Genomic DNA, 16869 nt, shown 5'->3' on the forward strand with positions numbered 1-16869 from the left:
CTGAGCTCAAAACTCCTTGCCAAGCTAGAGCATACATTTTAGAAAGACATCCAATTGCTTTCTGAGTTTGCCAGCAAGACTACAAGATGTGAGAGTATTCAGAAGTTGCGTTGCTATGGTGCCCTCTTTTTTAGTACTGGTCACACTTTGCAGCAAAAGTAAACTTAGGCTCTGTCAGACTTAAATGATTTGTTAATTTTATGTTCAGTGCTCTCTCCCCACTGTTACCACTTACTCAGATAAATGGTGTATAAGCACAGAATGTGGGCTCTGTACCTTGGCAGGCCAAAGTCCAAGCAGTATGCTATTACCTGAGTTTTTCTTTTTTATGTTTTTCTATTTTGGACTTAAAAAGGTTAAAATGAAAATTGGATGCTGAACCTTCATGCCTGAACTGCAATGATTGTAATACACCGAAATAGCTCTGACCACTTCAAAATTGTAATACCCATGAAATCAAGTGGACACCTCTAACATTCAGAAGTCGCCTGAGTGATTCTCCATTATTTTCTTTTCCCCAATGGATTCATTCTGTCATTTGGTTTTGTTTGTTTTCTTTCCAACACACTACGAAATTTAAAATTAAAGTTCTATTCTGAGGGGAGAGGAGTGGAGGAGATGTTATAATTTATCTATCTATCTGAGCTGCTAAAGTAGAAGGGAAAAGCAGCAACGATATTGTTTGTCACCTGCCCTTTAAACCAGAGTATATTACTCTGAAAGGTGTACCATATTGTAAGGAACCTTTAGTGCCATTTGCAACGTTGCTTCAAGCTTGGCTGCTTGCAACTTAATTTTTCCAACAATTTCTACCTAAAAGCAAATTGCTTATTAGGAAATAACATGGCAAACATGGATCATGCAGAAAAACTTCTTAGTGACAGAAGAACATTCAGTCATGAAAGTGCACTGAAATTGTGGGGTCTTACAGAGCTCTCACCTTGCAATGCACGCAGAACCAAAGTGATCAAGCAATGTATGACTGAATCACACCAATTTTCTTGGTATTTCTCCTGTTAATTTTATTTTAGTGAAATGTAATCTCACAGGATTTCATTTTAGTCATTGTCATACATAACACAAAAATGGATTGTTAAAATCTGTCTTTTTTTTTTTTTTTTTAATTTCACCAGCTGAATTTCTTGTGGCATGAACTTGTTTGCTTTAGGTCCTGGTTTAGCAGAGTACTTAAACATGCACTTAATACTTAATGGGGCATTAGTAGAATGGTTTGTAAACATTTGCAGGTTGGAAAGAGCATGTCTGATCTAAATCTGTCTCTATAGTGATGGGAAACAAATGGAAACAGAACCTAATCAATTTTTGGCTGTCCATAGCTTTTCTTTAAGTGAAAAGCTGTACTTTTGACCCATAAATCTCATTATACTGTGAGTGAGAGATCTCTCACCTAGCTTTATTGTTTGAAATGTAGATGTTTGCTTCTAAACCAACTGTGTCTGTCTTTATAGCCAAGGAAATAAGGGCTTCTGCGGTGCAGTCACCAATCGCTGTGCTATATGCGTTCATTGCGGGCATCTGTGCTACACCCAGTCCTCCCCACACAGCCATGGAGAGTGTAGACACCAGCACTGGGGACATCTGCAGCTGGCAAGATGTATCCCAACAACCTTCCTCAAGGATAAACCTACTTTTTTCTTGAAACTAGAAACCCCTAGATTTTCAGCTTTAAACTCAAACGGCTGATTTCTTTTTTCAGTGAAAAATTAAAGCTGTTTGGTGATAATGGGGACACTTCTTCCTTCTTAGCCCATCTGAAAAAGGCAGGTAATCAGATCAAGTTGTTCAGCTCACAGGATTTATTTGTGTTTGCAGCATACTCTGAAGCTTCAAAGTGCCACGTAAGTATTATTGGATCCATGTTTTAAAGACTGTCCATCATAAGCCTTTTTGCTGCATACTTGAGCTTATTGTTGTCCTTTGTAAACATCCATGAAATTTCTCTTGTGAGAAGTCATTACTTGTTCATTCCAATACCCCTTTAAAGAGTAAGAATAAGCTATATGCACATACACATACATATTTACACATATATATATATTTTAAAAAGCTTGGCATTATCTTGGAAATAGATAATCCCAAAAAGAATTAACTGGGCATGAATTGTGCCTCTTCACCTTCATTTTACCTCCAATATTTACATATGCACAAGAGGCTTGTTTTCAATGTCTCTGCCTGCGTTAGTGACACCTCAGCCTGTTACTACATAGATATTCGATGGCGAAGTCACAGCGCTGAGGAAGCGAGAGGATTACTGTCTCCCTGAGTGACTGGGACAGTCACCGTCTGACTGCAGCAGGTCCTGGAGTATTTACTGAGCGCACATGCTGTTTAGCTTAATAGCAGGACAGCCAGAGGCCAGACAGAAAACAAAGCAATAGCGATAGATGAATAATCTGCCAGGAAACAAGGTCATTCAAGACCTTGGGCTTGAGCTCTCAGTGAAGCAGCCCAAGTCCCAGGACTCATTTCTCTAAGGCTGGAGCAGAGCGTGAAGAAGTGCACCGAGCAGCTCAGTCATTCTCTGAAGACTGAGACACAGTCGTCAGGGAGCCAGATCTCCTGGTCTACTTCCAGGGCAAGTTGAACCCCATTGTAAGATAGGCAGGTCTTCAGACCTTTTTGCTTGCATTAAAATCCCTTTCTTCTTATGTTTAATTTCTGCTGTTCAAACTGAGGAACACTTCAGCTGAAGCTAGCTGGCTGCTCTCAATATTCCTGTGACTGGAGATATCTTTTGTCAAACCAGTGCAAAAAAAATTTGGATAATTGCCTTTCACTCTCTGCTTTCACCCCATCTCTCTGAGAGCAAGGGTGCTGCTGCCTGACCCTCTGCTACAGCCATGGGTTACATGGGAATAAATCCTGGGGATGGCCAGTGGTTCCCTCTTACTCCTCTCCCTTTCTCTGCCTCCTTTCTCTGTTAAAATATATGTTCCTCTCCAGCAAAGTAGTGGAGGAGAAACAAGCTGTTATTGTGTCTTGTTATGAATGGGAGGCTTGGGGGTTCTCTAAGAAGGGAGTGGATGAGGTAAAGGATTTGAGAGTTGCTGGTGGAGAGTGGAGGAGAAGTATTTTGAAGGTTGTAATCCATAGAACAGGGGGTTGTCATCATGTCCTTCACCAAAATTCCCTCTTCCTGACATATCCTGAAAAATTGCTTCATGTAGGACCAGAAATAACATGTCTTTCACTTTTAGGAGGAAAGGGTCTCTAGAATCCATACGGGATCTCAGTACATCAATTTTCCTAATGTAGAAGTCTCCCTTTTAACGGAGAACTCAGCTGGGTACAGATAACCACGAGGGACTTCAACCATACCTGGCCAGGGACAGAAACCAACTGTTGTGAGCATCTGTTTAGAGAAAATAGTGCAGCTCCATGTCTAAGTGAGTCTGTCCTGCTGAGATGTAAGAAAGAAGTTTCAAAGCAGAAAGATGGTCTCACTAGTGCCATACAGTCCTGTACCACTATGCTTCTGCACTTCTGAACCACAGCAACCTCATGTTTCACTTCGCTGATGGCACCCAACCCTACAGACTAGCCTCAAGTTGCAGTGATAGCAATCAGGGAGCTAAATTGCTAAGGGGAAGCATTTCAAAAGGGGTCTGGCTTGGCCCTCTCCTTTTTGTTTGGTGACACTTTTTGCATGTAAAACTGCACCTCCATTTTTGCACTTGCAAAACACCTCTCTGTGTCTTTGCATCTCTCCCTGCTCTCCTTTACCTCATCAAATAGCTGGAAGTGGCATCAATTTTATCTGAGCTTGCATTTCAATTCCAGGTGGAAAGTGTCTGTGCAAAATGCAAGACTGACCTTCTGAAAATGAGGCCCTGAATTACTCCTCTCTTGTATTTAACTTCCGATTTACCATATGGTAGAGAGATAAATTAGATAGGTTAATTAGAAAGCCATGGAATTCTGTTCATCATTATGCTATGCAATCATAGATACATATCGCCTATAGGACTCTGAATATGCTGACATGTTGTCTTTTCTGCATGCCAGCTTAACGGCATCTCCATCACAGTAAAGAAGCGGGAGGGGGAGATGGTTGGAGTAGCCAAGCAAATCATGAAAAACAACCAGCTAAATTGAGTGCTTTCTAATCTAATGCATTTAAGTCATACTCAATAAAGCTTGCCAATGATCCCTGGCCTCTCTGCTGCAAAGATCACAGAGGCATCTGATTAGAAAAACGTACATCTTCTAAAAATCCTCTTTTAGAAAGATTTTCATTCTGGACAGCCAACACATGATTTGGGAAGAGCCTTTTGCAAGTGTGGGGTGTAGGGGGCCTTCACCAAACTTATCCAGCCCTGGGAGTCCTACAGAAGCCTGTCTTACCCTGCTCTCTGCCTGCTGCAAGATGCCCTGCCAAAAGTAAATAAGTGAAACAATTCCTGCATTCAAATCATTTTCTGAAACAACTTCTGGACTGTGAAATCCAAACCTAGTTTTAGACACAAGCAATAGTAGTCACAGGTCCAAGTGTCCCCAGGAATCTGGCCCATCAGCAACATATATACTTCACATTACATGACCTACAATAACTTGTCTGAGGTAAATCTCTTGGGGGTTGGGAAGTGAGAGTGAGCAAGGTTTTGAAAAGAGATTAGGAATATAGTGAGGAAAAGGACAGCCATGCTGTCACAGCATGGGCAGAGGGGCTGACCAAATTTGAGGTGGGTTGTCAGAAGGGGAGTCACATGGATTTTTTGTAAGATTCATTTAAGTTTTGTGTCTGAATCTTGTGAAAGCCAGACCAAATGAAATCTTGATTATATGTTGTAAAAGAGTACAGATCTTGCAACACGTTGTTTGTTTGTGGCTGTTTATTTGCTTGGGGAAGAACGACTCCATGGACTGTTTACATCCACTCTGTATTTGCGTTTACTCACTCCCAAGAGGAGCCCAGGTTCTCCACTTACAGAATAGCTGCTGTCAGTGCCAGAAAACAGTATTTTGGGGGGGCAGCCTTGGGCAACCTAATGCTCCACTGCAGGCTCTGGTGATGTTCTCTAGCAGGGTCACTCAGTGCCTTGCTCCTTTCCCAGCACATCAGCCTGAATAATGGGGTAAATGAGATGTTTGCCCTTTTGGAGGTGGGTTGCATTTGTGTGTTGTGTTTCATATACGGTATGGGAGCCAAGAAACCTGTCAGGGTCTTTCAGACTATTTGGGGATCAAGTCCCAAATGCTTCCTCCCTGGAAAGGACCCAGCTGTACACCCAAGCTTAGCTATTGAGTGCAGCTTTAGTTGCAGCGGCGATGTTCAATGCACCTTCCACTGTTACAGCCCAGCTTCCCCAAACCACCGCTGTCTTTGCCACCTGGAAGCATTAGAGGACATGTGAGGTATAAAATGTTGCTGTTCAAGACATATCCACAGATTTAGTGGCAGAAGAACCAATTCACATGGGGGAAAAGGGTGGATTGATATGCAAGAAGAGATCCAAACTGGCCTCCCTCACCTCAGCCAGCAATGGGCAGGAGGGCAATGCAGAATAAAATAAAGCACAGGGTTCCTTCCTACCATGTCCGCTTAAGAGGTCACTCTCACTCCTTCAGAGCTCCAACTCTGCCCTCTGCTTGCTCACGCTCGGGCTGGCAGGGTGAGATAACCTTCTTTTTCTAGTCTGACTAGTCTCACTTTGCTGCCAGCTGAGCCCCCACTCAGGTTCCACCACCTCTCCAGGGGGGATCTCACCAAACTGGTACTTCTGGGCAGCCACCTTTTCACTGGGCCCAGGAGGCATGCTGAGGACCGTAAGATGAGCAAAGCCGCATGGCCCAGGACTCTTCGCCCTGCACCCACACCACCTGGAAATCCGCATGAAGAAGAAAGCGTAAAGGTAGCTGTGAAGGTGCAGGGAAGATGTACAGTCAAAGAGCTTTGTCGCTTCATGCTGATGCAGATGAAGAGCCCTTAATATCGGACAGGATTTTTCAGTTGGAGCTACAGCCCCCATGTCCTCACACTTTCTCTGGAAAATTGGACAGGAATGAGGACATGACTGGTAATATTTGATACCTGGAGAACCATTCAGTTGCCTAGGATTTGCAAATATGTTTAAACTGAGCAACAATCCAGTCTTGAAACTTGCTGCCAGACGCTGTTTTTATTTGCTCTGGTTAAAAGGTTTCAATGCAGCATTAATGTACACTGGTTTTACTGGGAATCAGACTGTAAACTTTAGTGCAGCATATGGTATTTTGTTGTACTAAGGATTACGTATTTACAGGCATGCAATTTTATGCCTAAGGCTAGCTTCCTTCAAGCAGTAGTGGTTTGCACATATGGTGCAGATTTCCTATAAACAAAGAGCTTAAATGAAATAGCAGAGCACTGGCAGGTTGTACCAAAGTCTGATAGTACCTTAAAGAATTGCAATTTCTCCCTTGCTTGTTTCATCTTGGAGGCACGCAGCAATGCACTACCTCTAACCATTACCTACAGTGTGTCCCACAGAAAATACCTTTTCCATTCTGTTTATGGAATTAAACTAGCACTGCTATAATTCTTACTTTACGATGTTAGAGAATATATAAGGAACCTGTTTCTGATCTCCAGCTGATGCAGATGCACAGTACTTCCAGTATAAGTGAAATCTGCTCCAATCTTGGACCTGCTTCTTTGTCAAATGCTCTTTCACAGTGCTCATGAAGTCTCTGATTATTTAAAATAGTTAAAAATAGCTACGGGTTAAGAGCACCTGAACCTTTTCTTACTCTTCCAAGAGTAATTTAGAAAACCTGACAGGGTTCATCATTCTATTCCTGATCAGTATAATCTTTTACAATGTTGTCAGTTGAATACCAGCTAGATCAAGGGAAGATGACTACCCACAAGTAAGCTGTTGAAATAAAAAGCCATTAAGCAAAAGGCTTAGACATAATTTAGTGCTGATCTTCATCAGCTGAAATGTTTTTAGATTTTAAGTGAAATCATGAGCTATAATTATTAGTGATCTCTGAGACAGCTATCAGAGAAAGCATTTTTTGCATAATGCAAGCAGCACAATCACGAATGGAAACACTGTAAGTCTCAAACAATCAGGCAAGGTCCCTTTGTTATAATTAAATGTTATAGCCTTCTTTGCTTCTTCAAATGTGCTTTGCACTTTGTACTTTGGCATCCTCATAACACCACCCCATCACTATTTATGGTACAATCACATCTGCCACAACAATGGAGGTTTCAAAAATGTTTTACCTGACTTTTAACAGATGGATGTTAATGGGATATTTATTTACAGAATAAAATTAAATCGAAGCTGAATCTTAATACACAATTTACATAATCAGCTTTGTTCTGAGCTGGTGAGCTGTTTTCCCCAGCACTTGGGACCCTTCAGTCACAGCTGCATCAAAGAAAGAGCCACTGAGAATGGAGATTAAACAATTTCCTAAAGCTAGAAATCTTGATGAGAATCTATTATTCCATATTAGAATCCCATAATTTCTCCAGACACTGCCATAAGATCAAAGATGTATGTTAGAGCTTTGGCATAGCCCAAGATCAAAAGAAAGAGATGTTCAGTTTGCATTTAGAAAACATTTCTGTCAATTATACTTTTCTAAAAATGGAAAGTTTGGAGAGTTTATCTTACGCGTCCAAAACAACAACAAAGCCTATTAACCTGGCAGCACAGAAAGGCTGAAAAGTTAAAGTGAACATATTTACAACAAGTTTGATGAGATCTGGTTGTGTCATTTGTGCAGTACAAACCCAATCCTCCATCCTGTTATGCTTAGTTCAGCTAGAGTTTTGCCACTGGCTTCCAGGAGTGCAGGATCAAACTAATAGACTCAATGATGAAAAACCACTCAGTGGTTAAATCAGCAAGCCCACAGCAGCCAAGGCTGCGTGAATGGTGGTGAACAGCCAGGATCAGGTTCGGATCTCACCCCCACAGGTCTGCGGTACCACGTTGCTTTCAGAGTGGCTGGTGCAAGAATTGGTCAGGGGCAGCCTGGTCGGTCGAGAGGCTGGGGAGCTGATTTCGGATTCAAGAAATGAGTCTTTGCTGCTTGACTCCAACAAGAGTGAACTAAGTAACCTCAGCCAAGTGGCTTATCCTTCCCCCACCTCACTTTGCTTCTGTACCACAAACCTGGCACTTTCCCACTTCCCTGGGGTGTTGGCTGGGTAAATACACTAACGGATGAGACCATCGCTCAGGCTCAGACTCTTGCCACCTAATCTTAGCTGCTCCAGGCTCTCTCTGCAGTCAGTGGGAAAAGACAGGCACCCCTGGAGAGTGATTCATCCCCTCTAAGATCTGAATTGCTCTCTGAGAAGACTGTCTCTCTCCATCAGTAGCAGAAGCAGCCTCAGGTGGCTGTGTGCCTAGATTAGTACTCTCATTTAAGCGCCTCCACTTAGGCAGGATGAATCTGGGCTTTGGAAAACACAGTAGTGTGTTTTCTATCAGATAGACAGCTGTTTGCCCTAAAACCAGTGAATGGCCTCTGTAGGTAACAATTTCTTCACACAGCTTATAGCACAGAATTGCTCAGCCCCATTCTTTGCCTCTCACCGGATAGTGGAAGCTGCATGAACATTGCAAGAAGTCCACTTCTAAATTTGAAAGTCAAAAAGAAAGACAACCGAGGATTTTTACCCTGATTCAGCCTAAAGTTTAAGTGAATGAGTTCCACCATATCGTGCATTTAAAAGTACTTTCGTGGCTAATTCTGAGCTGAATTGGGACCTACATTGGGAAGATTAGACGGGGCTGCTGAGAACCCAGACAGCCAGCACCACGACAGAGAGGGTGGGGTTTGCCTGTGCCACAGCTTTCAAAGCACATCCTCTACTTCATCAAATCACAAGCAAAACTCTGGGAACTCTGCCTTCAATAGGAACAGGAGCAAGCCAGGGGTCAGAGAGAAAGCTCAAAACACTTTGAACAAATTGCTAAACTGCCTTTTAGGGAGGGGTTGCTGAGACAAGTGCAAAAGGACAATCTGGGTGCTATATGAAGACAGTACAAAACCAATTGTATTAGACTACCTAATAAGAAATGAGAACAGGAAAGTCAGCATTTGCACAGAGCCCAGCTACAGGCAATAATCCAATTCACAGGGAAGCAAGAGGCTGATGGTGACCTTGCCAAAAACTCAGCTTTCCAAATATAGTACTGACAAATGAGTAGTGTAAAAATAAGTGCTAATCAGCAACAATAAGGAGAGAGAGAGACAGAGAGTTCGTCTTTCTTTGCAAAAGGTAGATCACGCAGCATAAGTATGACATCTGTCCATTTCAAAACAGAATAGTTATCAGTTTCCAGGAACTTGCAAATCGGTGAACGTCCTAGGCACCACTAAAATAACAAAAAATGAAGCTTGCCCTATTTTTCCCAAATCTGCCTTAATCTTATCTTAATGAGTTGTTCCTGCAAACACCTATCGCCATATTTTTCCACCATTCGTGCTATACATAGGCTGCAAGAGCTGGCCCAGCCCTCCTCAGCAACACCCACTCTGAGAGGCGAGGCAGGACAGAGACCTGTAGGATGCTGTGATGGTACCATCGAGGACAAGGAGAAGTAGCTGATGCCACTAGCTGGGAGCACAGAGCAAAGCAGAAAATGGGCACCACTTAGGACTGTCCCCATACAGTCCTGTGACACTTTGCAGGTGGTTCAGCCAAGTATCACCATCCATGCTCTCAACTTTGGATAACAGACCGAGCAATACTCATGAGCATCTGCTTTTCTCCCATCATCAAGAAATGATCCTCCATAGTAGCCCTCAGCTCTGTCCAGTCTGTAACCAAACATGAGAAGATTAGAGATTTGTTACGGTTCTCCACAAGATTAGGCACTGAACATAATTACTGCCCAGCACAAGCACTGCTATCTCAGTACACAACAGACTCAAGCAACCTTTAAAGCATGAGTCACTTCAATCTCTCTATGGAAGATGCTAACAATGTATACCAGATCTAGACTTGTTATAATCATGAAGTTCACAGATCCAAAGCAGTGATCAAAGAGCAAAGAGCTCAGAAAAACAAATTCCCCCAGGAACATCATTACCATTCAGGAGAAGTAACATTTTCCCCTGTTTTTCCTAACTTTCTCTGCAAGTGTTCCTGTGAGTTAAGCTCTTCCCAGAATAACTCAGTTTTATTCACAAAGTAATAATTTTCCCTCACAATGGAGAGATCTGAGTCAGCTACTGAATGAAGGCATCTCATATAAAGCAAACCCACAGTCTGAGGCTCGCAGCACAAGCTCCTGAGCTCAACGCGACTTCCCCACGCCTCCCTTGTAACCTGGTGACATGCCTCTTCTGCCAGGACTATCGCGAGATCATCACTCAGAGTGCAGGATATATCCCTTCTCACTCATGCAGCTCCAAACCAAATGCCTATTTGGTAGCTAACCACCTCGATGGTAATTATATAGGCAATAAACAGGAACTTCCAGCTGGTGACTCAGCTCATCCTAAAATGGATATCAAAGATAGGTCAGATAAATCACAGCTTGAAGGTTCCTGTTTCTTTCTACAGACTAGAAAGGCAGCCTCGGGGGACTAGTGCAGATCTGGATGTCTAGCCCTGGACACCTAAGGTTAGGTGAGATGAACACTCCCGGATGCCTGTCAGGGAGCTGCACGCCCACATTTCTTTTCTCCCTATGTACGGGGATACAGTAGGAGTCAGTGTCCATGTCACTGGCAAACGAGCAGTTTATTTCTTCAAACAGGACACTAATCAGTTTGTTACAATAGGAAAACCTGACCAAAGCTACTGACACTATCACTGCTGCTCTCTGCAGCTCTGCAACAGGATCTTCACAAGCCCCCTCCTGCATGTTTTAACAAATATTACATCGAAACATAGTGAGCGAGACAGCTAGGAGAAAAGGAGTGTGTCTGAAGGCACAGAAGCATAAACATGTTCCCACCATGGGACTGAGGTATTTAGCTACATTTATTTATAATCCTGTCATTAAGTGGGAGCAACTTACTCTCTGCACATCCTTTTATTAATGGCTGTTCTCCCAGTTTCTCTTTTCTCCTCATTCTGATGCACTCAGCACTCCTCCACCTGCATTCCTGAGAGCTAACCCTTTACCTTTATCCATGAGAGATTTGCCTCAACTTCTTGAAGCCCTGAAAGCAGAAGAAAATACTCCACACTTTAAGCTTCTGAAATAAACAGTCATTACTGGTATTTGTCCTGGTGCAGTCTGAGTGAAATGCAAGGTGAAAGATAATTCATCCTTTAAGTAATTTGGTGCCAAATCACTTAGAGACCTGTAAACTATAGTGACAAGATGTTTCTTGGGTCCTGTTGCAAGAGGTAAACCTCACTGAAACCTTTCCTTTGCTTTACAGTACTGCTCCCTACAATTACACTGCAGCAATCTCCTTGCGGCTGTCTTAGATTACCTGAAGATTCCAATATTCTGTCTGAAAGATTATGACAAATTGCTCTGTAGCAGGGATGTCCAACACAGAGAGGAAAATACATTCACAGACACACTGGCCACACCAGTTGGAACTCGATACAATTTTTAAACATCAGCATATCAATAGGTTGTCTGTCTCCTGTGTCAGCAGACCACTTCAGACTGGCATGTCCCTTCAGACTGTAAGCAGATATGCAGCCAAGTACCAACTTAAGCTGTGGAACAGCCATCAAAATACTACTTTTGGCAGGCTACTTGCTTGCTACGGAGTATCTGAAAACCTGCATTGTTTGACAGTTCAAGAAACTAGGAGGGACCTCACTGCTCTGTGCAGAGGATGTGGACCTGCTGTCTGATCCATTCACTTCTGTGACCCCACTGTGATGCCTGGGATGAGAGATCCTCCCTTATTCATCAGCACTTTGAGACATGAGGGCTGGAGTATGTCCATGGATTATTGTGACATGGCAATAGAGGGGCGTCCGGGATTCTTTCGGATTCCGAGGTTGGTTGTACTGAACTCGAGAGATCATCATTTGTCAAGTGTGAGAATTTATTAAAAATGAGAGGTTATAACAAAGCTAAAAGTATAGTAAAGCTAGAAATACAACAGAACTGAAAATATATATATACACATCAGAGGTCTACAGTTAAATCAATGGGTGCACGATACAACAACCGCTCTCCCCCTTTCCTTGAGGGCCATCCCCCCCAGTATAGTCTTCCCCGGATTCTCAAGCAACAGGTGCACAGTACAGTGACTGCTCTCACCCTTTAAGGGCCACCCTTCTGGTATAGTTTTCCCTGGTTTCTCCTCACCACGCTGTTGACATCAGGGGTGTCCCTGCTGACGGGTGGGTCCTCGAGTCCACAGGCCAGCTGACCATGGGGCCAAGTCCACAACAAACGTATGTGGCTAACTCTCTTTTGTAGCCAGTCAAAACAATGCCAGCCCACAGTCATACAAAAGCTGTGTGGCTCTAGTCAATAACGGTGTGCATATCAACAGGTAACCCAGTGCTCAGCCCACAGCTCTGCTGGGCCGGTAACAACGTGCCCATTAACAGATTGTTCTCTGGGGAATGGTTCCACAGCACCAAGATGTTTATGGTGTGGGTCTGCGACTTCTCCTTTGTTTGGACTTGTCAATCATGGGGCCGTTAAAGGGTGTGCCCCCAGACTTCAGGAACCCCACAGTGTGGTGGCTCTGGCCGTGCTGCACCCAGGGTTCATTAACTCTTGGGGAGCACCCCAGAGCAAACTCCTCTTCTATGGGCTGCACCATCCAGAGTCCCATGCTTGCCTGTGTGGCACCTGTCAGTTGTGAGCTGGGACCAACTTTTCTTGCTGTAATCCGCTTGTGTTCTTCTTCTTCCCCTCCCAGGCTATAGCTGCATATGACAGTTCATCTACGAGAAACGGGCCATTGTCCCTGGAAATAGCATCCCTTACAGCCTAAGCAACCATATGGAGTGGGACATCTCTTTCCTTTCTCCCCCCAGATGAGAGTATCACAGCTGTGGGCATACCTGTGACCTGCCTTCACTATTTCTGGGCCTGTATCCCGAAGGCAGGGCCTGATGTTGTGAGCCTTCGGTTAATGGGCCTGTTCTACTGAAAGAAGATAATGATGAGTTGTAGCTGTCCCATCATTTAGTCTGTAAGCAAGACATGTCAACTTCTAAGCTGTGCAAGATGCAAAAATAAAACTGAAGAAAGGGCACAGAGATGGGACTGCTGAGTTGATGTCAGTGAGCAACAATTTGAGACAAAGAAGGGAAATCATCAAACATTCAGAGAAAAAGGCTCTGCAAGGACAAGATGTAAAAATTCTAAGAGAAGAAGCAGCAAGACCAAGCAGCAGAGGAGACACTTCTCCACCTGCCCAATAACTGTCTGGTCAACAGGACCCACTGGGTGACTGAGCAGGGCTGGTACGAGTATTATTGCTTAGCCTTGTAGCATGCTTATCCCAGCCCATTCCTGTGCATCTGGTGATAAGTTACTATGGTATGTATGGTCCTGCTTTCAAGTGTCCATGTCCAATGGAAGATGACTGAATAAAACTGACCCAAGGCCTGAGGATGATCCTGATGTCTGGCCAAGATCCTGGATGTTTACTCCTTAGAAATAGCCTGCCAGCCTGTCTCCATGTCAGTGGAGCACCCTGAGGAATAGGACAAAGATGGAAAGAGCAGGCATAAGAGACCTTCCTTAGTTTATGTAAGTCCTTTGGGAAGAGGAGATATTGGCAGTCAAGGTTCTCATAAAGAGAAAGAGTCAGGAGACAAGATACCCTTTATCACCAGCAGAAAACAAAAACTGTTGGGACTTGCTCTCCTCACTCACCCACACAGTAGGCAAAAAAGCAATGACCTCAACATCCTAGAGCCCTTCAAAAAATGCAACAGACACCAGACAGTGCTGCCTTACTTGCATTAGGAGATGCCATAGAAATAACAGTAAAATCTATATGTTCCTGAGATTTTGCACCCATCTTGTTCTTTTACTATCTTTATAACACTCAGAAGGCTATGGAGAATCAGAAAATTTGGCCAGGACGTCACTAACCCTCTTGTTTTCAGAAAGACAGTTCAGACTTGCAAAACTTCCAGGGGCTTCTGCTGCACAGGGAAGGCCATTAACATTTCCCTTGTATTGTGATACGACCAAAAATAGCAGGTCTTTTCCAGGCTAGAGTGTTATTAGCTCCATAACTACACATGATTCTTTGCAAAGACAAGCCAACTTCCTGGCCACAAAGATAAGCTGGTCCAAAAAGACCACTAAAGTCATTAGGCATTTTCCTTTTAGGAGTGAGTTATAAATAAGACACTGAGCAGTCATTTTGGGTCCAATTTATTATCTCACTTGAAATCAGTAAGATTATTCAAGTGTACCAAAAACAAGGCCATTTGAGAAGGATTTAACCTAATTAAGGTACAAAATGATGTGGGTAATTTACAAATAACTGAGGCAGAAGGGGATGTGATTGCTGGACAGTGATATTTGTTTTATGGTACTGTTATACTCTGAAGCAAGAAATGGATTCTTTTCTGAGGAAGATTTTTAAATAACAGAAAGAGACAATAAGTTAAGTGGGAATGAAGGAGTAGGAAAAGGAAGCAGCAAGAATAGAGTAGGGGGCCAATTTTAGTGGAGAAGAGTATCCTCAAGAACTGCAGTAAGTAAATGCCTTAGTCGGTTTCAACAGAACACTTAATATTTCCATTTTGAAAAAATCCTGGGCAGTTTTTATAGAAAACTCTTTTCATGTAATTTTACTGTTTTTCCTTAACTGTAAATATTTCATTACAGCTGTGCTAGTATACAGTGCTTCATTGGACAGGTAGTTTGGTTTTCTGTGTCCCATTCTCTTTCATTGTCCTGTCTCCTCTGTGAGGCTGTTTTCCATGATTCACTGCTTAGCCTATATGAGAAAGGCAAGGCTGGTGCAACGCAGAAGACATAGTTCAGCCACTGAGCTTGGCCAACCTAAGGAAAGGGACCACCAGGGATCTGAACTCAGCTACCAGCTGGAATGCTGGTTTTCAGGAAGTGCCTATCCCTCTGATAAGTATGGCCATTGCAAGGTACCTCAAATTAAGTGAGAAAAGCATGAATTATCTGTTGAAAATGTAGCCTTAATATTAGAAACTTTTAAAAAATGCTGAAAAGCATGTTTTTCTGGCACTAGGCAAATTCATGACAGTTACCCACTCCCATGTTATCAGAAGGGGAAATGCATCCAAGTGATATAAGAAAGTTTCATAATAACACAATGTTCACCAGCTGTTTTTTTTTCTTCAGACTCCACTGGGATTTTATTGAGTTCCCTGAAACAAGGAGAGATGCTTTACAGGAAATTGAACCAGCAGGTTTAGCTCCAAGCTTCACATCTCTCCAAGCTGATACTCACTTTCCAGTATCTGTCCTGCTTCTTTGTACACTGGGGAAGTGATGGCATTGAGCTCTTTTTGCAACATTTCCATTTGGGCCATAATGTCTGACACAGAGTTTTTCACAGCATTCAACTGCAGCCTCAATTTATTGTTCTCTTCTTGGAAGACTTTGTTCTCCTCCTGGAGAATCTGAATATTCTTTTTCTCTCCAGAGAGAATATAGTCCTCTTTCAGGAAGACCTGGAGGGCTTGGTATAAGTTCTGGATGGCCTGACCAATTGCATACTCACCCTGCACGGCTGGGGCACTCTTCTTCTCATTCTGAGTTGGAGTGGAGCTCCCCACTTTGTGTTCCTGATAGGGGGCAGGGCCAGGGTTACCTTCTTCTGGATCTGTGACAGTTTGTGTGTCTTTCTGAAGAACTGAGCTTGCATCTTTGCTCTCTTCATGGACTGCAATGGCTTTTTTGTTTTTCCAGATGATGGGGAAAGCTTTATTCTCCTGCCGGAAGATCTCTAAAGCACTATTCTTTTCCCGAACAATCTGAAGAGCTTTGTTGTCTTGGTTGACCTGAAAGCCTATGTTGCTCTCTGGGAAGACTGGGAATGACTTCTTTTCCTTCTGGAGGCCCTGCTGAATAGTGTCATCATAAATGACCTTGACAGTTTTATTCTGTGCCTGGAGGCATTGAAGAGCCTTGTTTTCTTTCCAGAGCATGCTGTTTTCAATCCAAAGAGCTTTGTTTTCCTCCCAGAGCACTCTGTTCTCCTCCCAGATACTCCATTCATTATTTGTCTTCTTGCTAAAGTGTTTCTCATGGGAAGCAAAGGGTGGCTGATGGTAGATTTCATTCACCCATTTACCATCAATGAAGATAAATGTCTCATCACTCAGTTTCACCCGTGGGGTGATACAATCTACGTCAGTCTTTGCACATTGCATGCTGTGGTTCATCAGATCGCAAGCAGACATGGACTTTCTTTAATAAACTGAGTAAGTCTGTGTGAAAAGACTTTCTCCAGGACTTCCACGAGAGGCCATTCTCCAGTGGTAGATGACCCGGGGGTTTTGGAGAAGCTTTTTCAGGACTGATAGAAGATGGAATACAAATGCACAGAATTACTGATAAAATTCAAGGTCAAAATTAAATACATTAGGTGACAGAAACTAACAATAAATTAGTCCCCACAGTCAACTGTGTTGCCACCTTGATACTGGAAGGTAGAGAATACACTAGAAAATGGCTTTTGAATATCTCCAAGGATAGAGAATAAATAAATTAATTAATTAAAAGAAATTATGAGTCTGGAGCCAAGTTTTCAAAGATGCCTAGTAAGACATTTTTAAGGGATGAAAAAAATGCCATTACCTTTGAAACTGGCCCTAAGAGCAGCTTTTTCTGGTGGATGTTCAGTAACCTTTGCTAACAGGAGGCCACAAAAATTTGATGGCAGCTGTGCTTTTTAATCTTAAAATCAACAGAACCATGAATAGGAAGAACACAGAATGATACAGTATGCACA

The 16869-nt window shown here is 43.0% G+C and overlaps 1 protein-coding gene across 1 annotated transcript; it reads right to left on the minus strand.

The window, feature by feature from the left end:
• Positions 1–15337: 15337 nt before the first annotated feature.
• Positions 15338–16318, minus strand: CBY2 (chibby family member 2). The gene has a single exon (XM_013948335.2). It carries the CDS (start codon positions 16316–16318, stop codon positions 15338–15340), a length of 981 nt encoding a protein of 326 aa, XP_013803789.2.
• Between the last annotated feature and the right edge of the window lie 551 nt (positions 16319–16869).

This window comes from Apteryx mantelli, chromosome 1 (genome assembly GCF_036417845.1).
Source record: "Apteryx mantelli isolate bAptMan1 chromosome 1, bAptMan1.hap1, whole genome shotgun sequence".
In the NCBI taxonomy this organism is placed as follows: domain Eukaryota; kingdom Metazoa; phylum Chordata; class Aves; order Apterygiformes; family Apterygidae; genus Apteryx; species Apteryx mantelli.

Bases quoted from the DNA above. Each gene is read 5' to 3' on its own strand.
- CBY2 (XM_013948335.2), bottom strand. From the start codon at position 16,318: ATGTCTGCTTGCGATCTGATGAACCACAGCATGCAATGTGCAAAGACT.